The sequence below is a fragment of the Apis florea genome, unplaced genomic scaffold (genome assembly GCF_048593485.1).
Source record: "Apis florea isolate Af1SG1 unplaced genomic scaffold, ASM4859348v1 contig_2839_pilon, whole genome shotgun sequence".
In the NCBI taxonomy this organism is placed as follows: domain Eukaryota; kingdom Metazoa; phylum Arthropoda; class Insecta; order Hymenoptera; family Apidae; genus Apis; species Apis florea.
This window is the reverse complement of record NW_028256653.1, coordinates 1,525,585-1,550,510: the sequence shown is the minus strand read 5'-3', so window position 1 is coordinate 1,550,510 and position 24,926 is coordinate 1,525,585. Positions and strand designations below refer to the sequence as shown.

Sequence of the window (24,926 nt, the reverse complement as noted above, 5' to 3'; positions counted from 1 at the left end):
TTATCGATTAAACGAGAATAGTAATTGTAACACTACCGCTGTAGCTGCACGAAACGACTTGTATATGCACTGTAAATTGCTTTTATATCGTGAACAATAATTGATGTACAAGAATCATTACGTACGAAAAAAAAATAATAATAATAAATAAAAACGCTTTGATCGTTAATTGCAAAAATCTAGATACTCTCGTTTGTACTAAGCAAAATTAAAACAATCAAAGGATAAAAAAGGAAAAGAAAATTATAATTCTTCAATAAAGTCGTATATATATCTAATTTTTTCGATCTGCTAGTAACTTCATATTTCCACAGAACCTTTCAATAAACACTTTATATACAACATAGCTTGCGTCATAGAAAATATCAAGTACTTTCAAATTCCAGACACGGAAAAGCAAAAAGAAACTCAATAACTGATAACTTAACCTAAATATAAGATCGAATCAATCGACAATGAATTCAACAATGAAAATAGCAACTATTTTCGAACGTATTACTCGAAAAAATATGTAGTTACAAGTATATTCAGGGATAACCTAACCAAGTAAGAGAGATCGAATCAATCAAAAGTCTCGACGATGAATCTAAATCTTCAGAGGCCAATCCTTCTTCCTTCTCCATTAACGAACTGTATTATTGGAACTATTCCAACCGCCCTCAGAGAATCCATTCAAGATATGCAAGCAATCGAACGTTAAGCCGGCTTTTGCTACCATTTCTTGCGCGGTGCATTCTGGGTGGCAGTAGGGAGAGAGAGAGTGAGAGAGAGAGAGCAAGAATCGAGCGCAACCTCGCTTCTCGTTCACGCGCGTAACCTCACGTCCATGTCGCAATGGCGGATTGACGGCCGCGTACCGCTCGGGTCGCACATGTACATACACGCGACAATCATGTGTGTACATGTACGAGAGACGAGCATTACGGCGCTCGTCTTGTATATCGGTATGATTATTATAGGTTAGACGTTTCATGGCAGTGTGCACAATGCATCGGAGTAGAGGACCGGAGGAATATAACCTCGCTTCCCGCAGACCCAGGACGACGTGATCCAACGACAGGGGCACACACAGTGTTGTTCTTAATAGGGTTGTGTGTACTGATACACGCACGTGTACGATACACACATGTGTATCTTTGCGTGTGGTACGAGAAGCATCGTTGGCCGAGCACAATGCTATAGTCACCCCTGGGTGTTGCTAGTTCCCCTTAACCTATACGCGCGACTAAAACAAGATTTATCGTCTGTGGAAACGTACTCGTCGATACAGTGAACCGGCACAAAAATATGGGCGTAGGGAACTTTTGTTCGATAGAAATCGGTGGGTTCAGGTTTTACAAAAGATTGATCGGGATAATAATAATTAATGAGAAATATCGATCGACGATCAAACTGCGAAAGATAATAAATGATAAATAATTGAAAAACTAAATCTTTGGTAAAATATCCTTCACGCTTTGTATATAAGGTTATAATAGAAAGTGTCATGGCTGACGCATTAGCAATATTCTTATAATCCTAATAACACTATGTTCAATAATAAGTTACTTACGTATAATTCTATTGTTGAGACTATGTATTCGTATAATAGTATAAGCACATCACATCTTGTATCAAATATTGCATAATATGACAAGATAATAACAGGTTAAAACAACACTATTGTTTCACTAACGAGATCGTGGAATTACTAAAATAGCCATCTGGTGGATCTATCGAAAAGCTCATTGTACTGCTATTAACCGAATGGACGATATCGAAGTAAAACGTCTTCGTCACGCGAAGGATGAAACTTTTATCGTCTGCAAGAACGATGGCATTTTCATTTTTCTATTTCAATCTTTCCCTTCGTGTATTCCCCTTCAGGCTACGCTGTGGGAGTATATCTTTACACAAGCCCACAGCAAACGTGTATCTCGGCTTGTATCGATCTTTTTCTCCATTTTACGCGCCTCTATTTCCAAGCGATAATCGATCTAACCATACAAAGGAAAAAATGGCATTTACTATTTACCAAAATCCTTTCCAAATAAAAACTAATTTTTCAAAATTAAAAAAATTTATAACTCTTAAGACTTTTGCTTTTCACTTTGATACGAAAATTAAAATTCTAAATCGTAATGAATAAACTTATCAGTTGAATGATATAAAAAATAATAAAATAATGGAAATAGCGAAATAAAATTTTAAAAATACGGATACGTAGCTACGTAACTTCTAAGATACGTGAAATTACAGGATAGGATTAATCGTCAATTATCAAAATTGACACTATACTATACATATTTCAACCATATCACAAGAGACAGAGAAACGGTCTTTTGATCGATACGCATCATTCGCTAGACGACAATCATGCGGATGACACTGACGGCCATTCTATAAGCATACATATGAATACATATATATATATATATATATACATATTCACATATATATATATATATATGTGTGAATATGTGTACGTATATTTCTGACCATGCCCTTCTCTCCTGCCCTTCTGTGCTTTAACGAGGATAGCCGAGGGTCGAACCTCGTTCGACATGTAAATGTAAATGTTGGACAAGAACCACCCAGAGATTCTCAACTTTCTTATCCCGTTTTCTCGTGACCAAACAGGCACAGGGGGGATCCGGTGAGAATCACTGGCGAGGACACTCGGTGACTCCCTGGTGTGGCAAGAGTGTTGCGACGTTCTCGACACAGTTGGCAGTGGTGATCAATCTTCCCCGGCCACGTTACATTCTTCGACCGCACGTCCGTCACCAAGGAAAAACGCACTCCGACTGCACAATAGCGTATAAATGGGCTCGAGGCAGAAAATCCCGCTGACTCGTTGTCATGCAATTTTTTTTTTTTTTTTTTTTTTTTTTTCAAACCACGAGCCATGCTCAGTTTAGATCAAACTATTCTCGTTATTGCCCTCTTATTTATCGTTAACGCGTGCAGAATTTTATTTTCAACAATTGAATTGAATTGTTCCAATCAATTGTTGAAACGAATATTCTGCTAATAATTATGATGATGATTCTACAAATAATAAACACGTTCTAATTTAATCTAATCTAATCGTATCGAGAAATTTACTTTTAAAATACAATTGAACAATCGTGACAATTGCCATCTATCGTAATTCACGTATAAACGATCTATACGTAATAGAACAGCGTTTCAAATGAAAATGAGAACCACTCGTTGGGATTTCAGTGGGTGGCGTTGGTCCCCTCATCAAATGCTTGTCATACCGTTCTTACCCTCAAACTCCGGAGCCTAACGGATCCCAACAGTCGGGTAAAGCTCGAGCCGCACCCCCGTGTACACAACGAGAAAGAGGACGATGTGTATATGAGAAGAGGTTGGGCAACCACCCCAATAGACCCGTCGACGAAGGCTTAAAGCCCATAGGCCTGTGATATGCCTCGGGGCCAAGAATTATGTCGCTAAAACCCACCAATTACGGGGGCTGCAACCCGAAAACGGCTTTCTTTCCTTCTTTCCACTTCCACACATACACGCCCGTACATCACCTTCTTTTTTTCTCTCCAGGTTCAATCTACGGGACGATTTAAACGAATGGCGTATTTTAATCGTGAGAACGATAATTTTATCAATTATATCTCGCGGTTGAATTCGTTAACACGCGAATTATTCAACATGCGAATTAGATTTTCATTAGCTATTATAGCGCGTATTATAGTTATCTAACAAGCTATTTATTTCTCCTTCCTTCGTTTCAAACGTTTAAATCGCTACGAAATATTTTTTCCCCTTTCCGAATAGATATTATTCTTTCACAGATTGTAAAAGAACGAAGTAATTCAAACGATTTCTTAAAAATAATTATATCAACAATTTATTTATCAACTCGTGATGAATATTAATTACACATGAAATTTTGGATCAATTTTAGGAATTTTCTTAATAATTCAAATTGTTTCCGGATTTATTCTATCTATACAGATCCACTATGTTGTTCAAAATTCTTGCTTCAATCAGTTTTGGATTATCTTTCACGTTTAGACAGAAAAGAAAATAAGTAATAGTTATTCTTATATGGAAGACATTCTCTCCGTCCGAGCGAATATGAAATAGAATAATAAGAGGATGCATCGCCCCCGAACGTGTATCGTGTAGTCCATCATTCGACGATGAAAAAGACCATCCGTCTGATTACGATTTCACGAAATGTCGTCGCGTAGCGTATCCGCCAGGCCAGCGACGGATTAATCAGCGAAACCATGCGGTTTCTTGCTCCCTCCGCGATTAATTAATCCTCGCGATTAATCACTCCAAGCGCTTTTCATCGACCGGCAGATCGTTTTTGTTCGTATTTTCGAGCGAAGGATGTGCAACGCTCGAACAACACACCATGCCAGCCCGTGTCGAACCACGCAAAATTTACGCTCGCAGTACTCGTTTCCTGCAAATTTCCTTTTTAATTTCAATTATGATAAACAATTCGATCTGTACACCGTAACGTATGATACGTGAAACGAAACGGCCGACAATATCCGTGCGTGCCGATAACAATATTATCGTAAATAATCCGAGCGCAAAAATTATTATTACGAGAAAATTATTCATCCAATTGTCTGTTAACCACTATTAACACACATGACGCATCCCTACTTCCCCGCTCAAACACCGTTCCACCTTGTAAAAACAATATAATATAATTTTTTGTTCGGCAAGGAGTAATGTTTTTTGGAGTGAAACAGACCGGAAAATACACGGGGCATATGTGATTCTATTTAAAATTCCACTATTTACGTATTAAATAAAGATGGAACTGTGCAAATACAACGAGTGCCGGTTGTATGCGTACAAAAATATTAAATTGCCGGATGCATCGAGCCGGAAATACCGAAAAATTTGTTTGATACAGGCCTGTATATATTTCGTATAAAAATTTATACAATGTACTTATGGGATACGTTTGGGAAATGTATCGCGTGGATCAATCGTGCGACCCGAGCGAATTAAAAAACGAATTATTATTATTATAATACCCTCCCCCCCCCCTGTTTCTGTGCCGTTTCAGAATTTTACGACACGCTTGCGAAACGACACAGATAGGTTGAGAGCACTTGGGCAAAAAACTTTGGAACGTTTCCATTACTCTAGAGGCGAGGCGAAGGTGAAACAACGTCGATGAAAACCGACGCGAAATCTCGAAGCGTTTTTATCGCTTCGAAAACGAGTTCGCGTTATGTAACAACGTTAAATGTTAATAATAATAAGAAACAATGGCAAGATGAATAAAGATATTTTTATTCACGATAATTTTTTTTTTTTCACGGTGAAAATAAATTAAATTACAATTACGAGATTATTTCTGTGTAGCGTAATTGAAGTATAATTTGAACAATGGCGGAGGTTAAGGATATGTACATTTGATTTTCTAGAAACGTCGATACAATCTTGAATAAATTGATCGATCTAAGAATCTTCTTTTTTTTTTTTTCACTGAATTGAACAACCTTTCTTTCTTTCTCTTTTTGTATGAAAGAAAAAATTTACGAAAGATTTAAAAGTGCAAAGGTGGACAGAATGCACGTATCTGGTATATGCAAAAATATACAATGCGTGCGAAGTGGAAGTAGGTACTGGTTATAATATATTTAATAGATAAAACTATCGTTTAGCTTCTTTATCTTTTTATCTTTTTACTCGCGTTCGTAAAAATTTGTCGTGTAAAAATTTTATGCACTGCGTATATTTCTCCAAAATAAAGCGAATTGAAGGGATAAAAATTGAGAAAAAATAGAGAAATCTCTCTATACGTACATACAGAATATCTCTTCTAATTTTTTTTCACCGAATAAGACAAGAATATAAAATCTCACGGTATCTTCTTACCTCCCATCCAATTAATAATCAGCCAATAAAGATTAAAAGATAGTTGCCTCGAGAAATTTAAATAACAATCGTTTCGTTTATGATAAATTAATACAACGAATTTTGAAGAAAAACTAATTGCAAATAGATGGTAATTTCGGAGTAGCAAGGATCACCTTGGTTGCCATCGAGGCCGCGTTTGTTTAAATCCCGGGTTTGTTCGAGGATCAAGTGTGGTAGTCGGTGGACGCGTAGATGAAACGCGATTCAAACGGGGAAAACTGCATCTGCCTCTTCCGCGAGCGCATCTCGAAAGTATAAATTCGTCATTGGCATCCATTGTTACCAATCGGCCGTCTAGTATGACTTTTTCTATTTCAGAATCAAGTGACCCTCCGGCGAGCATTTCAATTTTCGCTCCTCGTTTCAATTCGGGATGGGACGACTCGACGAACAATTAGTCGTCGTACAATTTGATCAGCGATTGTCATCGGCGTATCCAACCCGCCCACACCCCCCTCCTCCTCCTCTCACGCGCTGAAAAAACTCGCGGTGGAGAATCATTTTTATGTTGCAATTTCGTCTCTCTCTTTATTCGATGCATTGTCGACCGACACGATTTTTTCGAGCAGCATCTTAACGGTAAACGATGTTCGATTGAAACCAGATATCGTTTCAATTTTTTCGAAACCGGATCGATGAAAAAAAACCAACTAATTCGCGATAATCTCGAAGAAACGATCGAATCCGTAAGAGTTGCGCATAAAAATTTTCGATAATCGCGATAATTATTTGTATCGGATAAGATTTCGAAGAAATTTTCGAAGATTTTTAACGCTCGTTTTTCCTTTTTCGATTTATCTTAAAATATAACTTTGAAAATTCTAGAAACGTTTTAATTTCAAAATCGTTGGATAAATCAATGGAACGTGAGAGACGATTCGTCGGATCGAACAGATGGGTTGAGAAACGCTGGTTCAGCGTGAAACGATAAACTTGAAATGGATGGTACAAGGTATATTCGGTAAATATTTCGAAAATATTTATAGGATTTCGTGGGTGTCGTCTTCCTCGTGCTTTGTAGATTCAACGAGATTATAACTTAAATACTTTAATAAGAGGAGACATCGAAAAACCGTAGAGTCTCGCGTACAAACAGCATAAACGATGCAAAAGATTGTGTATGCAGACGGAATACGGATGAATAAGCGAACGTGGGAGGGAGAGAGGGAGAGGGGAAGAGGGAGGAGAGAAATAGAGAGAGAGAGAGAGAGAGATGGAAGAACGGTGAAGTGGTAGGAAAAGACTAAAAGAGAAGAAAGAGAGGAGGAAACAAAGCAGCGCCCCTTTGTCCTTTGCTATAATGCACGGTACAAGTCAGCGCCGCGGTGCATTTGCAAAGAGGTTGCAAGACTTTTCGTTACCGTGACATTTCTTTTTGCCTCCCCACTTTATCCTTCGTTTATGCGTAGTAAATATTTACATATCGTTAATTGATCAAACGTTTCGTTCCACACATGGACGGGGCAACTCGCGGCAGCCACAATGCAATTAAACCGTATCGTTACAGCGTATTTTACATAATTGAAAGACACAATTAGATAATTATGAACGTGAAATGGAAAAATAACGCGGGACGAATATTCAACATGATTTTTTAATGCAATTTTTAACCTTGTTCTTTTTCACCCCACTTTCAATAATTCTTTTGGATTTATTTCAAATTTTTTTTTTTTCCCCTCCTCCAGTACTCAAAAGTTATTCAAAAATTCGAGAAACGAACACGTATCGTATTTATTTATCGACGCTTGATTAGAATTTTAAAATAATGGTTTCGTGAAAGATTTGTTGTACGATAATTAAAAAAAAAAAATAATAATTTTAATTCTTTTTAAACAGATTCATATATAATTAACACGGAATTCAGATTACGAGAATCGTGTCAAATTGCACGTAAACGTACGATGGAAATCAGTACGTTCATACATTGTAAGCTGATTAAATTCTTTACTTCCTCTGCAGCTCGTATTAGACAATCAAGGGTAACAATCATTACCATACCAGTTATCATTCCTATTATCACCATCCGTTTGACAGTGGAGCGAGATTAAAATGTTAAATTTATTTATCAAGAATAGAAATAATCGAATACTTTCAAAATTAATTTCTTCCCCCGTTTCTTAATTTCAATTTATATATATATATATCTTTTAACGGTGAAAGAAAAATTATCACCGATAATTTTTCACCGAAACCTCTTCAGTTTCGCGTGATTTGCGATTTGGCAAAGTAACGGGCAAACAATGTTCCATAGAGCAACTCTTGCTTTTATTATCTTTCTCTTCTTCGTAAAGGCTTGAGTTACAGAGTTACGAGCACAATAGTCGTCGCCATCCCAACATTTGTTTGGTTGCCAAGCAGAGAATGGGTCAGTTCTTAGCGCTTAGGATAGCATTCGCTTCTATTATGACTCTAGCCCATCTATCATTCGCGATGCTACATTTCAAATCAATTTCTTCTTCGCGTAAACCAAGGAAATTTTTACTTGATATATAACTTTCTAAGTTAACTTTCTAATTAACTAATTCTTTATTCTCAAAAATGAGAATACAATATCAACTAAACAGCGCCGATCAATAATTGAAAGAAAGATTACGATAAAAGAATTTGCCAAAAAATAAAAAAGAAAGCTGTGAAATCGTCGAAAGCGAAACGAAAGCTCCCCACGTGGCGTGGAGTTAATAACCAATCGTATTCAATGTTCTGCAACGACGCGTCCACATTCGACTTCTATGAATAGAATAAACCGCGTATTATCGCAAGAACGATTTTACTCTCTTAAGAATCCTCATGAGGAAATTATTGAACCACTTTGTGCCCCTTGAACGGCGCCACATTAGCGCCAATAAGCAAACAACCGTCGAGTGTACCCACATATCAGCGGCACCAGCAGCCCTGCTTCTACGAACGGCAATTGTTGTACGTTCACTTGTCTCTCTCTTTCTCTCTCTCTCTCCATAAATAATCTCTACAATTTCTAGAGGCCTCCTGTGTCAGCGAATTCTCCGGTGGTCTCGTTTCGCATAAAGGACTTTGAGCTTATGTGACGCGTGAAATTATAACGGTGGTGGAAAAGTAAAAAAGAGAGCGACCGGGCCAAAGCATTCTTTGAATAGTGGAATTATTTGCAGTAAGAAAATGAAAATGCAAAGGCGGCCGGCTAAAGCGCGTATAAAGGAGAATGCATTTTCTACTATGACCCTGCAATTATATTACTCCGTGCCGATCCTTTCTCCCGTAAACTTCGTAACCGCCATTTGGTTTATTCTTTGCAACTGGACGGCGCGAGGAAAAGAGAAAAAGAAGAAAGAGCGAGCGAGGGGTGGGAAGAGAGAAGGGGAGTAGGCCGCCGCGAGGCTTAACTTTGAGCCGAGAGAAAAATTCGCGCGAGAGAAGGATATTTTGCAAATGTATTTGTGATATCTCGCGTGGCTGGTGTTGGCTAATCATTTTTTACAGGGAAACGAGGGACTGCTGCTTTTTTTACACCGAGATCGCGCCCGATACGATTGTAAATAAAATTTAGTCACAGAAGGAGGGGGAGGGGGAGGGGGCGGGCGGGAAAGAAATTAACCGGTTAACTTCTCTCTCCACGGAGCGAATGCTTAATAGTTCACTTCTGAAGCGTTCAAACAATGAACAAAGCGGTGAATTAAAATTGGAGGCACCCCATAAGTGGGCTCATGAAAGGGGAGAGAGATAATATGGGCCGCCGCGATGGTGTTAGAGCAACTGGCGGGGTAACTACTTTGAAAAGAAAAGTTGAAAGCTCACGAGCACCGACGCCTTTTATTCTTCCCCGGTAGAAGTGGTTAAGGCGCTTCTCTTCCTCGTGATATCAATATCATAGAAAGAAATGAAATTTCAGAAGTGCTCGTATAATAAATCCTGTCCTCTTTTTTCTTTTCTTTTTTCTTTCTATCTCAAAATGACCCATAATTCGTCGAAAACGTTTCATTAATATAAGCTAGTAGTACAACTCCTATATAATAATAAAAATCTCTAAATCTCTTAACGTCTACGCCTCTTGCAGAAACTTAGAAATAACTTCTCAATGAGAAAAAAAAAAAAAGAAAAAAAAGGCTGGAGAACGTTTCAAAGATTATAGCGTAACGTTCAAACATTTCTTTCAATGGAGGGGACAGCATCGAAGCGGAGAAAATTAGCGAAATTAATCGATTCGACGATAACTACGTATATCGGATATACGATAAAAATTGGCCGAGTTCCCAGAAGAGTATCTCAGAAGTTGCGGCAAGAGTAATCGCCTTTCCTAATTTCAACGCGACGATCTTGTTTCGAGAAAACTTGAAAACGATAAAGAAATGGATGCAACAAGCGCGCCTGCCTTGCTTTCTCCCCCCTCCCCCCCCCTTTTTTTTTCTTTCTCTTACTTTTCTTAGTGTTGATTACTTACGGGAGCGGCTGGGTGTCTCGCCGGCGCGGGATACATCTTAATTGTGGCTAAATACTTCGCAAGAATCACACGCGTCCGCAATGCCCTTTGTACACGGTCACTTCATGATCCATTCCCCGGCTCGATCTTTGCGGCAACATTCTCAGGATCTTGGAGGAACGCCAACAGTCTTCCCTCGGTGTTCAGCATCTAGATCTTCGCCGGCTGTAATTATAACACGACACGATTCGTTACTTTGACCGAAACCCTAGGTGTTTCGTAAACTTCTTCTTCGACGAGGACTCGCGATTTCCACGCGTGACCACGCTTTTCTTAGAACTTTAATTTTCATTTTACGATCGGTTTTTATATTTACACTTTGTAACAAAATGGTTTTTAACGATTACTGCTTTTAAGTATACGTTAAGTATTTAGCGATTATTCGAGTGGCCTAAATAATCGTGTTTGATAAATGCGATAAATTTTATAGATGAATAATATATACATGGTCAAATATTGAACCATGTGATTATTTGTTCCAAGTGTGCGTTTAAATTTCAAAGAGGGGAGGGAAATAAAACCCGACCTCCGTATGCCACGTATTTTGAAATTATTTATACGATTGCGTCACGTGTGTACGCGGCTTTATGAATCCAACCGATCAATTTATCGTTCGATTTACGGGGCGCGTAAACCGTGCTCCGTCCCGAGAACATTTATCCTAATCTCTGAGGCGTGTTTCCAACGAAGGACGACAAAGACCGAAAAGAAAAGCAGAGGGGAAAAAAAAAAAAAAAAAAAAGCAACTGGCAACTGGCAAGAGGGGGAAAAAAAAGGAGGTGAGATAAAAGAAACGTACGCTCAGCGCCCCCTCGTTTAAACCAAACGCAAAGCTTGTGCACGAGCGAAATGACACGTACGGAAACTGCGTATTTTTTGAAAATATTGTTTTCGGTAAACAATTTCTTTCCACGCGTTAAAATTTTTCCGCATCTAATACGTAATCGCCGACGATTTAAATCACCGATTAAAAACGATAATGCCCCGTGAAACGAAAACGTGTATGTATTACGATGGAATGAAATATCGATAATGGCGGACGATGAACAAATGATTCGTTATAATGTACTCGCGACGCATGAATTTAATTCGTCGATAGAGAAATTGTTTGGTGAAATTAAGATAAGAATAATCGACGAATTAAAAATCGATTTGAAATTAAAATAATTTAAAAATTAAATAAAAAAAGAAAAATTGTTCGTACTTGTCGATAATAATAATGTTATTTTTACTAATGTTGCGTGTTATTTGAAAATCGTGGATATCGAAAATCCAACGCATATCTTGCGCCCGTTTGCACGTGTAATTTACTTTTATACGATTCTCACATGCTACAACCGTAATCTCCATACACTCGTAATTCGAGAGGGATAATTTGATTTGATCGAATCAAATCGAACAGTGATTCTTCGTGTTCTTTAATTTTTTTTTTTTTTAAGAAACTCAAACTCTTTTTTCGAATAATTCGGGATATTTTAATTTTTTTTTTTTTTTTACTTTTAATCGAGATATTTTTACAATTTTTTTAAATAATTCAAATATTTTTATTCATAAAATTTTAACATTTCGATTAACCTTTTATCGAGAATTTCACGTATAGTTCATAATGCATAAAGAAGTCAAAAGTATCACGTGACTTCTCGTTAACGATACATTAGCAAAGTACGAAAAGTTTCATAGCTTTTCCAAAACATGCTAACATTACGTGCAAACAAGTATATGAAAATAAGTATATATATATATACTCGAGTATCAATGGACAAGTATTAATGGCTTGCATTAGAGTAATTTGGACCTTCCCCTCAAGTAATTTTCACATAATAAATCAGATACATAAAACGGAATCACATGTGCGAATTAAATAACAAACTACAATACTGTTTACGTCAGCTAAATGTACATGTAAATTTGGAATTGAAAGTGTCTGAATAATTTAAAACACCAGAGTAAAACGTTCAGAATAAAATGTAGTGGAGCAAAATTTTTGATCGAAATGAAGAATTTCGTTGTTGTTATCATTTCCACGTTGACATCAGGGTGATTTCACACATGTATACGTGTCATTACGGGCTCTTTGTAACGCCGGATGATGTTTCGTGTAACATGAAAATGGAGTCATGTAACTCCGTTAACAGACCATTCTCCACGGATAATATATTTCACGAGCGATGTATAATGGAGCGGGCATACGTGAAAAACGCGAAGCCAAATTTGAACAGTCATTTCCATCAATTTGCAATATACGAACATGACGAAACGATGAAAACTTTCAGCGGTTTAACTTTTATCACCTTTTTTTCTATCGCCGATGTACTAATACATAAATCGAAATACATAATCTAAAATTTTTCGATAAAACTTTTTTTTAACAAATAAACTATAGAATCTGATAGAGACGATAGATATTTTGAATATCTTCAACACTTTTTATCACTGTTCGAACAAAGAAGTTATACGTACGAACGGAACGAAACGGTTGGATTTGTGTGCTCAGATGAAATTTCGTGAAAAGGAAAATAAACAAGCATCACACGACAGCTGTTCAAAGACACCTACCTATAACGTTCGAGCGAAGGAAGGGAACCGTATACCGGATGTAGCGTTGCACAGGCAAGTCACGAAGGAAGTTATCACGAATCTTGTTTAATCGCCGTTAAGATCCTTAATCACGCGATCACCGTGATTTCTTTTCCCTGCGATCGTTATCGCGACATGGTCAAATACCGCGACACAGAGTACGTGCTGCGCTCTACAACTTAAAAGATTTCCCACGGTAGCTTACAAAATTATAGTTTATCTAAATTATAATTTATCGACGAGAACCAATAATTTATGAGCATCGATATGTAAATATATGCAGGCGCGTGCCATCGATAAATAGTTCATACTTTATTCGCTTAATAACAATCGAACAAAAAATTATGATAAGAAAAGTGGACAACGATAAACGATACTATAGTTCATAAGCGCTATACACGTTTGCAAGATTGTTAATGTCAAAATTATTAAAACTATCATATATATATATATATATATATAATAAATCAAGCAACCTAGATCTAGTATAATCTATCGTTTAATAAATATTTAAACGTTCAAATATATAACTTGTATATATTGTTGATATAATGACAAATAAATGATATCGTTTCCTCGTTTATTTCCTTTCTCATGTTTGCAGTTAACCGTATACCTACTATATTTATTGGCCGTCATAGAAATTACAAGGAAATGTCATGGTATGAGAGGAAAAAATACATAGTAAGGGTTCTAAGAAGCCGACCGACGAAGAAAGTAGCGGGTAAAACGTGTCGATTGTCTGAATGATTTAATGAGCCATGTACGTTGATTCGCGATTACCCCCAGCTTGTAGCTAACTCCCATTCCCGCTACCGTCGTGTCTCTTTCCAGTAATTTACTTCGCAGCTGTGTCGCATCGAAGGTGCTGCCAGTGGCACCGCTTATTAAACTGAGAAAGAGCGAAACTCGTCACTGGCTTTTTTCAAACTGGTCTAATAATGGCGGTTAAACGCGTGCCGCAACATTCTGCCGCTTGAAAGATCGTCTTATCGTTTAAAACATCAGACCAATTAAAGTCAGGCGGATTACAGAACGACATGTACCTGCAACTACGTCGTTCTCAAACACGTAATTTCCGACATAACGTAAAATATTATTAAAATCTGCTAACATTTCTATAATTACCGCCCATTTGAGCTGGCAACGAAGCAAAACAACAGAAAGCAATTATCAAGGTTAATGTTACACGATACGGCAAAATGTTATTGGCAAATAACATACATGATTAGATATTTCCACCATGTGACGATATATATAAAAAATCTAAGTAATTAATATCATAATTTTCGAAAGTAGAAAGATTAACACGTTTTGTTAGATAATACACAAAATATCATCCTTTTTTATATGGAATACCGTGCATCGTTAAACAAATATTCAGTTACATCTCGATTATCACGATTTCAAATAATTTGGTATATATACACGCGAACAAAATCGATGATAAGGCGTTTGTGTTTACATAAAAATCTATCGCGAATATGTTAAATGACGCAGCAAACAATAATTTCTCTCATTGGCAACAAACGAACTGAGAATGGTCAATAGAAAAAGCTGTCAGTAAATAATACCTTTGGTCTGTAGTTCGTTTTCTTCGCGTTTTGTTTCCTCGGGAGATACGTCTTTAATCCACCTTGGCACTATGCGAAAAATATAACCGACACACACCGATTCTTTCTCGCACTATCACAAACACTTCATGTATATATATATATATGTATAGTCTAAAGAAAAAAAGAAAACGCGTGCACAATGTCACACATATATATACGTATATCGACGTATAAAGCGTCGAGACGAATCGCGAACGTCACAACCGCACCGTACAACGAACGACGCTCGACTGCGAGCCGGGTACCGAAGTGGATGACGGGAAACGTGTGAACGCCGCTTGCCGCCGCGGCGAACACCAATGAGCGGCTACTAACACTATCCACCACGGCAACGACACTGACACACCAATAAGGGGACACAAATGTACACAGAGAACGGAATGTGCATCTCTTTTCTTTTCATCTCTGTCCTTTTTCGACTCGTTTCTCAGTTCATCGAGTCAAGGGCGTCGACCGACAGGGGCGATTCGTTGTTTCCTTATATCGAAGAAACCAATAATGGCTAATTTCATAATGATTATGAAATTACAAGTTTTCTCCTCGTTCAAAGATACGTCAATATCGATCGAACGATTCGCATTCTACGTTAAAACGGTCCACGAAAGATCTCACTCGATACGGCTTCTTATCGGAAATTTTAATAGCTATTTAACTTACTAACACCACGCTACCGATGTCTTACACTCTCCGCAACTTTTTAACGAAGTTTTGTCACGGAGTTCTTTCTTGAGCGCATAAAGGAAAACAATATTTTAACTTATATTCGACATGAAAAGAAAACAAATTTAATCTTACATAATTTCTCTATTAATTTCTATTTATTAACCACGTGTTCACGCATATTTAAAGATATATACGTTAAATATACAACGAATAGCGTTCTAAATTGTTTAAATATTTATTTTATAAAAACATCGTTTTCCTTTGTTATGTCGTTTGTTATATTTGTTTCCTTTGTCACGATTATTCGAGATATAATTTCTCACTTTAAAAAATCTTTATCGACACCTCTGCTTTTAGGTGTCTCGCTCGCACTCAATAGTAGTATCCTCTCACTTTCTATCCTCTTTGCACGTATACAGAAGATGAGACATATCATTTGATCTCTGTCGCACTTCGGTTTCTTGATCTTCTACCTCTTCTCGTCGTTTGTCTCACTTATTCGTTCTATCTTCAAACTTTCCGCCTCTGTCTTACAGGTGCACCGCATCATCGCTATCGTTGTTTCGCTCGCACCTATCTTTTGTCATACATATGTCTCTTGTTCTCCATCTCTATTCATCTTCTTCATTCTCTCGTTCTCGTTTCATCTCTCTTTTAACCGTGTATACCGCGATCGTCGCATCTGCGTTTCCCCGACTCCTGTAGAGCAACAGAGACTGCCTCTCTGCGCGCGTCCTGCTTGCACTTAACTGCAACGAGGCGTAGAAGGAGGAGTACCGGAACCAAGTGCCGAACGTTGCTTGTGTGTCGCATGTACGGAGTGTCGGCAGCGCGCATAGGACAAAGACAGAGTGAGTCAAAGTGCTAGAGCCGGACAACACGAGTCAACCGGCAATGTAAGGAGAGACCTTTAGGTGGGTGCAAGCGATGCAATGGTGAAGGTGATATTCCAAGCGTGGTGAGTGCGTGTGTGTGTGTGCTCATCATATTACACACTGCTCATACATCGTGTCTGCTGCGCTTTGAGGGCGCGAGGAGATGAATCCTCGATTCGGTTAAACGCCCGCCAACTGGGGATGTTCTAAATCAGGCTGTCTACCTGCGACTTGGCTTTCTGAAATTCCAATACCCATATTCCTCTCTCTCTCTCCCTCTCTCTCTCTCTCTCTCTCTCTCTCTCTCTCCCCTCTCTCTCTCTCTCTCTCCCCCCCTCTCTCTCTCTCTCTCTCTAATCGTGCAAAATACGAAACGGTTTATAGATAAAATGTGTGCGTGCAATCGTGGAAATTCTTCATTACAATAACGAAGGTCTACAAGGATAAAGGGTTCGGGACGCATTTTTATCAAGGAAATAGTCGTACTGATAACACGTCAATGATGATATTGTGAAATGAATTTAGCACACCTTTGTGCGAGCGTTATTCTGTTTATTGACACATCAATTTCAAGAATGCAATAACCGTAAAACATTTAGCCTCGGTAATATATAGCGGATAAATGAAATATCGCGTGATTAAACGCCGACTGAAATTGCTGTTACTTCGCCCTTTGGAATCTGCTGCATTTATTGTATCGATTCGTGTATAGTTCGAGGAGGAAAATTATGTTATATCCACGATAGCAGTTATATAGCGGTGTGACGGAGAGGTGTAGCCAGGAGGCGAGTAAACAGCTGAAGAAAACTTTGTGGGTGGATTAGCATGGTAGGTGTCGGTGGGATATCATAAAACTAGTTTGTGAAGCGCAGGGCGCACCCTCCGTTGTACCGAAGGATTTCATTCCACAGGATTTCATTCAATCCACATTGCAACGGTAGACTGACATTTTTTGAAGGGAACTCCGACAAAGAGCTTTGAAAGAGCGGATTAAAGGAAAGAAAACTTCATCGTTACTTCGATTTTCTTTAATATGATTTCGCTCGCCACAATTTCGGGATTCGAACTTATTCAATTAAAATCATTGAACAATTTTTTATTTTGACAAATTGTACATTAAAATCTGATCAATTTAAATCTGTTTAAACATTTAATTTCAATTTTAATTTTTTCTTTAAAAATTTTTTCTCTCCACTCATCGCATATCAATCCTTTGCCCTACTATATCAAATTAGATTCTATTTAATCTGCGAAATTGATATTGTACTATCGTATTTTTCTTTTTTTTATTTTTAAATATTTTATCAACTATCAAAACAATCGATGTTAAAATGTTAAATACCGTTCAAATCAAGAAGTCAAGCGTGAATATATCTTTAAATTTTTTAAATTTATCGTGACAAAACATGGAAGAATATACAACATTTATCGTTCACTTCAAAAATGATAAATTTGTATACTTTGGCATGCAAGTCTGTCCATTTCTCGTTAAGTAAATCACGTACAAAAACGACGCGACGTATATATATATATATACACACGTATACGTTCATTTACTTATTTCTATTCGACTATCAGTCGCAGAAGCATCCATGAACGTGTTACGCGTGGTGTATGCGTACCGTAAACGCAATGTACATGTACACTGTCTTTCCCTCCAGTTCTATCTCTTTTCCTCTCTCTCCCTCTCCTGTTCCCACCTTCGGTGCATTGTGCTTCGGTTCTCGATCCCTCTTCCGAGCCCTTACCACAAGCCGCAACCCACTACACTTTTGCACGAACACGCGCGCGTTCATTATCAACGTACAACGTCGTATAACCATATTTACGTAGCACCGGTGGTCACCCACACGGACGCAGCGTGCAATGAGGTTGCAAAGAAACGACTTGTGCACAGAAACGAAATGCTATTTGTCGGTATACGCAAGAAGCGCGGGAAAGAGGAAGAGAGAGGCATAGAGAGGGAGGAAGGGACGAAACGAGACAGAGAGAAAAGCCATAAATGCAATTGGAAACCTTTAGCTGATATATTCGCGAAACTTCCTCTGGCGTCGCGTCGTGTAGACAGAAAGGAAGCAATGCGTTTCTTAAAATAATAACTCGCCTCGTACAATTTCGTTTCATCGATAGTTTGATACATATAGTATGTATATATATATATTGTATATAGGTATATATAGTATGTATCGATAATGGTGAATGAAATCGTGAAAGCCGCACGATCCCGCTTCCCTTCTCTCATCCTCGTTATAATTACATCGATGATTAATCGTTTATTTAAAGCACTTAAAGCGAAAGCTTGCCGTCTCTTACTTCTTTTCTCTACGCTCGAATTGTCGTTCACCGCGGATATCATCTAATTAATTTTCTCATAAATCATGCGAGCAAAGAAATAACGGAGGAACGTAAACGTTTTTGCGTACGCATGCGAAATTATTGGTTTCTTATCGCGTGACTAATAACGAGCCAAACGAATGTCGGAGGCCTTCGTAATTTTGCCGGTAATTGGAGCAAATACGGTGTATGTATTACACAGTTGAAAGTTGTTGTCAAGAAAATCGATAGGTATATCTTTTGTTGAGTTATACAACGAAGTCGCATGCAACGATGTATTAAAGAGAAGAGCAACGTAAGACGATATTACGTTGATGCGAAGTTAGAACAATGGAGCGTGTCTCTAGAATGTTTTAAATATAAAACTCCGTATTTGCTGGAAGCACTGTCGGCACGAGTCGCCTTTAAGTTGTTTCCCTGAAGAGTACTGCCATTCTTAGGGTATACCACGCTGGAATCATCTACTATCGGCATCGTAAAAGGGGTCTATATATCTAACTTGCACCACTCCGGTGAACACGAACCCCTGAAAATCCTGTAAAACACGCGAACAGTTCGGATAATCATTCTTGCTACGGGGAACGATTCGCTGCCGAGCTACGTCTCTCATCAAAGATAAAAAAAGGAACTGGTTAATGGGATAGAACGGTCTTATCTCGAGTGTTTGAAATGTTCGCGATATCGTATTTTCACAGTACAGACGATGTTCGCTCAATATTCGTATGGTAATTAGGTAGCAGAGGGATTCCTTTGTCATGCCTTGTTTATATGGATTAACGGCGTACAAACGTCACAGCATTCTTCGATTGCTTTATCCCAATAACTTAATTATGTTTTTTTTTAACGATGTTTCTACTTATATTCATAATGATATGAATGAAAACCAAACTTTAAAAGTAATACTTTCCTTTTTTTGATCCAATCTAAATCGCAATAAGCGGACTAACTTAAAGTCTTTGTAGCATGCGGAAAAACCAAGTAGTTATTTTCTTTTGTGATGGATTTATTGTAGGTTATACATATATCTTTGAATTCCTTGCAAGTACCAATTATGCGTATGTTACGACTGACAAGATAACTTACCTATTGCACGCGAAACGTACATACATAATTCGGATGTATAATACAAGAAGCTTTCTTTCAGAGTAACAAAGTTTTGTTCTTCAAATAACTTTGCAGTTCTTTATTCTGTACCGTGTTTCTTTCAATTCCGTTTTTATCTTGGCAAGCCGTTATGAAGAACGCAACGACATCTGTCTTCAAAGGAAATCATAGAGTAGTTTTCTGTTGAGTTACGAGATAATGAACTTTAAGAACGGACAATATATTTATGTGCATCATTACGGTATACATCGTTAAATGTACATCATTAAATATATATATTTATTTGTTAATCGAATAACAAATGTTTGATTTATAATATCAATCGTATTTATTATTCGAGTAATTGTTACGAAAATAAATTTCAAATTATCAAACTATCAAATTTTTAAATTAAATATGTAAATTAAATATGAATTTAAATATGTAAAAAATAATATTTAGACCTAACCTCGCACAATATACGTGATCAGAGTTTTATAATTTTCAAATAATCTTATACCGGTAGCAAGGCTACCGTTATAAGACTCATTTCTTATTCTTCCAACTGGTCTTGTCACCGAAAACGCCAGTCTTACGAAGACTTGGTGACTGTTTTTCATTCCTCTGGCGAAGCTCGGTGTGACAGTACTGTTTGTATTGTATACACCTTTTTTCCAGCTGTTCTTTCATATACATGCTGTGGCAAACGCGCGCGCACACTCACATACACTCAGGATTCTTTTTCCATCTATCAGCCATCTCATTCTGTCTCTGACCCATCTACCACCCACGCGCCCTTTTCTATACTCATTTTTACACCGCCTATCCTTTCGTTGTATGAACAGGCAATGCGCAAGCTGGGAAAGAAAAGAAAGCAACGAGAACGAAACACTGCCGTCTTCTCGTTTAACTTCTCTCCATTTCGATAATTGGGAAACGTTTGGTACTATAGCTTAGCCTTTGTGATGTAAGTTATGATTGTAACGTTAATATCTGTAAAATTATATATTTGATTATTTTGATGTCATTATTTTATTTATTAAAAAAAAAGTTAATTTAAAGATTCTGATAATTTTAATGTACATGATGCTTCTTTTCTTCATTTTATAATAAATAGTAAAATAGACTTTTACATTTTATAAAAAGATTTTGAAATTACCTTGTATATAATAATATCTCGAGCTATAACAAGAAAGCAAACGTTATCGTAATTATGTATATATAAAAATGAGATGAGACAGATGTAAATGTAAAACATATCTTGTAAATAAAGTATAAAGTTAAAACATTTTGTTTTTTATATGTTTACATATTTATCATCATTATACATATACTTAAATACATATATATATCTTTAATTATACTTTAATAATAATAATAAAATTAATTATACCTGTTAATAATACCCTTTATATCGATCATTGTTCATAGAACAATTAAAATCCATAGTCATTTCAAAGAGATATTATGACTTAACATAGAATATTACATAAATTATATTCTTGATCAATTTTATTTATATCGTCAATTTTATTTATATCTTTGATGTAAATTTTATTTATATAAAATATATAAAAACTAACCTATAATATTTATATATATACGACTAATATGTACGACATGTTTGACAGAATCGATAATTTTAGAGGTTTCGATCTTTAGGATTAATCGATAATTGGTAAGAACAAATAACAGCATTTTGTTAATAATATTCTCTTGTAAGAAAATTGAGATATGTTCAAAAGCTACTGACGTAAGTCTGTCGAAAGTGTTGAGACTGGAATAAAGTAATGCTTCTGATATTGGCGAAAATGTAGGACGAACTAAAACGCACTTGATGCAAGAGTGCGTCACTTCGAGGCGTTAAAATCGAGAGTGAAGTGCCGACTTAACGACTCCTTCAGTTTTACTATTTCACTTTTTCCTCGCTCTTTTTTTTATTTTAACAGTTGCAAATGATGCTCTAATGCATATAAAATAACATGCATATAAAATATATATTCCGTTGTCAAATTATGCAGAAAAATATAACTGAGGAATCATTAAAAATTGTTTGTAAAAATAATTTGTATATAATTTGTTATTAATATATAATGAATATAAATGAAATGAAATTCATTAGTTTTATTAAATATTTTAAATATTAATAACATTACAATAAATTTTTAGATCGAAATAATAGAAAATAAAAAATTATATTTTTTATAATACAATTTTTTTTAAAAATTAATATATCTATTTATTATTAGATTTATATCTGTATGAAATATTTTTATTATCACAAGCGATAATTATATTTTATAGTGTAAATGATTTTGAAAATATTATAATAAATATCTAAAATATATAATAAATATTTAACAAAAAAAATTATATAAAAAATTTATATACATTTTTCTTTTAAATTTATATTATTTCAAATGTTTGAATATCATTTTTATATTAAATTTTTAATTTCATATAGATTATAATTTGTTGATTAATAATCAATAAAATTGATAATACAAATACATGATGTTTGTAGTTACAACAGCAATAAATTAAAATACAAAATAAATTAACATTGGAAATGTTTGAATATTTGAGAACTCTCAATATTTTGAAATTTTGTAAAAATAAAAAATATAATTTTATTGTATCATTAATACAATTGTTAAAAAATAATTTTTAACTAAAACAATTTTTAACTTTATGTGATACAGGCATAAACAATAATATATTATTTATATTTAAAAAATGTTAAGATAAGAAAATATAATAATATTTATAATAAATATCTTATCTAAATTTTTTTTTAAGTTTTATATATATATATATATAAGAAAAAACATATTTTATTATCGACATTTCTCAAAACTTGCATTGTGTTGCCATCTGTTGACGAATTTTCGAACTAACATTTTTGATGTAAATGAACATAATAATGACAAAGACAGAAACATAATAATGACAAACTTTTTTATTTGTTATAAAATAATATACAATAATAATAAATATTATTAATTCTTTCTAATCATTAAAAAATTAAATTTAATATATTGCTTGTTCAGATATACAATGGTAATTTTAAATATGAAATAAATGAAGTATATTTAACCAGAAACAAGAAGGAAAGAGAGATAGAAATAGTAAACAACTGGCATCTAGTACTAAACGAGTGATTCAATGTAGTTGGCAACTTGAGCTTAGTTGTTGATGAACTGTTGAAGTGAAAGTACAGGTATCGCCATCTGATGACCGAATGAGAGGTGCATTCGCAAAACGACCGAAACAAGACGCTTGAAGAGAGGAATTGATCCGATGCTTGTGTATATGCGCGCGCGCGTATCTAACTGTAAAACTGCTCTCGAGAAGTGAGAAACATTAGCGGTAATCGTTGATCATTCGGACATTATTTCATTCGTCTCTTATTCGCAACATGAGATGAGTCACTGCTGTGATTTTCGATAAAAGAGATCGCGAGTGACGAACAAGACTATTCAACGTATTTGCCGTGCTTTTGAACAAGGAGAAATACCAGCCGTGAACAGAAAGAACTACGATACGAAGGTTAAATAGTGTTATTCAAAGGCATTGTATGCGACAATTGATTTTATGCGAAATGGATATTAAAAATGTCATGTATAATGTTGTGAGAGAAGGAAAATTGGCACGCTTAAAGGTAAGCCTCGATTAAATTTTTGAATATATAGTGTATAAACTTTATCTACAATATACAACAGCCACATTTTACATTTCATTTCATGGCATATCCATTCAGGGAAAATCTTTCTTTAGGTATAATAAAAATACCCTATTCTAAATATAGTTATAGGTATCTATAAATAACCTCGAACCATGTTATAAGTATGTAAATTTATTTTAAGATAAATATCGATAAAAGTATTTCATTTTTTTTTTAATAAGCTAATCGTTAATTGCATTAATTAAATATTATTTAATAATATCATATTTTAAAATTTTATATGATTATTAATGCATCGGATTGATGGATCATTTTATATATTAAAAACGAATACATAAATTTTTTATAGGTTAACATTTAAAGTTAAAAATTTTATTAGAATTGTTTTAAATATACAAAATTATTCAATTTTTATTTTATCAATATAAAATTGAAATATAATATGTACATATCGTAATAAAAATTTAATAATAGAAACAATAAATATTATTAAAATATAAAATATTTTTATTAAAAAGATTATTAACAACTTTGATGCTTCAAAGAACAAATTTAAATATTATAATTATAATGTTTATTATTAAAAAAAATTATTAAATAAATACAAAAAATATATTTATATATTCTGATACTATTTTATTTTTGTAAAATAATAATTTGCTTTTTTTCAACAATGTCATTCTTCGTTAAATTATAAGACAAAGAACGCGCCAATACTTCGTTTCCGGTTTTCTAATGTCGGTCGATCACAGCGCTTTTAGTTATTATTCTTACATATGTATATTATTTTATAACAAATTTAATTCGTATAATTAAATTCATATAAATCTACTTAATTATAACTTTGTTTCTTAATTTTCTAATGATTATTGATAAACAAATATTTATTAAATGAAATTATTTTTAATATATTATAATATTTTACTCTTGATTAATTGATAAATTTCTATAGAAATAGTCAAACGTTGAAGTTAACAATATTTACTGCGTTTCTGTAAGGTAAATATTTTTTAATCATAATCAAATTCTTGTATACTTACAAAATTAATGAATTTTTATTATTTTTATTATATTAATAATCATTCATAAGTATATCAGAGATTATTAAAAAATCTAAAATATTTTCTTGTTTCAAAATAATCTTATTGAATCGAGAATGTTTTTTTCTTCTCTTTTTTCTTTTATTTTTACATGAGTGCATGTGCTTATTCAGAATACACACTATTTTAATGATATCCCTTACATATATTAATACATTACGAAACTTTGAATATGATTGGCCTTCTACCAATTTTATCTTACTTTGTACAGATGTGTATAGGATATGCATCGCGATAATGTTAAAAAACGAAAAAAAGGGAAAAAAAATTAGATTCATCATCTTCTTTCCTGTAAACTTATTATAATTAAAAAAAAAAAAGATTTTCTGTATTCTTAATGCCCATTTATCTTGAGTAGAAAATAGCTAGGACAAACAGCAGTTATATTTAGCAGATTAAGACATCCATAGACACTAATGGGAAGTCTGCTTAGTTAGATATGTATATCTACATCTATATACATGCCTTTTATATGGTATTTATATATATATATAGGTAATAGGTGGAATATAAGGGTAATAGGTGGAATATAAGGGTAAAGTTGAAACGTGGAACAAAATGGGCAACGAAGAGACTATTATAGTGATTTATACAAGCTAGTTGATTTATTAAAAGCAATGAAAAAATGTAATAATAGAA

General features: G+C 35.0%; 2 protein-coding genes and 2 long non-coding RNA genes across 11 annotated transcripts in view; 2 read left to right on the top strand and 2 right to left on the bottom strand.

Moving 5' to 3' along the window:
* Window positions 1-14,807, bottom strand: part of gro (TLE family member transcriptional corepressor groucho) — an 87,627-nt gene extending 72,820 nt beyond the window's left edge. For 5 of the 8 annotated variants that reach the window (XM_012486835.2, XM_012486831.2, XM_012486830.2 and 2 more), the window contains exons 1-2: window positions 14,506-14,806; window positions 10,316-10,519 (exon numbers count right to left, since the gene is read on the bottom strand). In XM_012486835.2, coding sequence (XP_012342289.1) covers window positions 10,316-10,351 — 36 coding nt within the window. In that variant the 5' untranslated portion in view covers window positions 10,352-10,519; window positions 14,506-14,806. Of the gene's footprint in view, window positions 1-10,315; window positions 10,520-12,910; window positions 13,110-14,505 lie in introns of all 8 variants that reach the window. The other 3 variants (XM_012486829.2, XM_012486832.2, XM_086907311.1) reach the window with 2 other exon arrangements.
* Window positions 14,808-16,034: 1,227 nt separating this feature from the next.
* Window positions 16,035-20,790, top strand: LOC147657771 (uncharacterized). Its single transcript, XR_015291831.1, has 2 exons — window positions 16,035-16,168; window positions 20,348-20,790. It is a non-coding gene; the product is annotated as an uncharacterized LOC147657771 (long non-coding RNA).
* LOC147657770 (uncharacterized) lies at window positions 19,405-21,327 on the bottom strand. Its single transcript, XR_015291830.1, has 4 exons — window positions 20,896-21,327; window positions 20,662-20,684; window positions 19,972-20,495; window positions 19,405-19,703 (listed from the first exon to the last, which is right to left on the bottom strand). It is a non-coding gene; the product is annotated as an uncharacterized LOC147657770 (long non-coding RNA).
* A 1,362-nt stretch (window positions 21,328-22,689) lies between these two features.
* Window positions 22,690-24,926, top strand: part of LOC105735530 (protein fem-1 homolog CG6966) — a 28,522-nt gene continuing 26,285 nt past the window's right edge. The window contains exon 1 of the mRNA XM_012486836.3: window positions 22,690-23,163. Coding sequence (XP_012342290.1) covers window positions 23,080-23,163 — 84 coding nt within the window. The 5' untranslated portion in view covers window positions 22,690-23,079. The remainder of the gene's footprint in view (window positions 23,164-24,926) is intronic.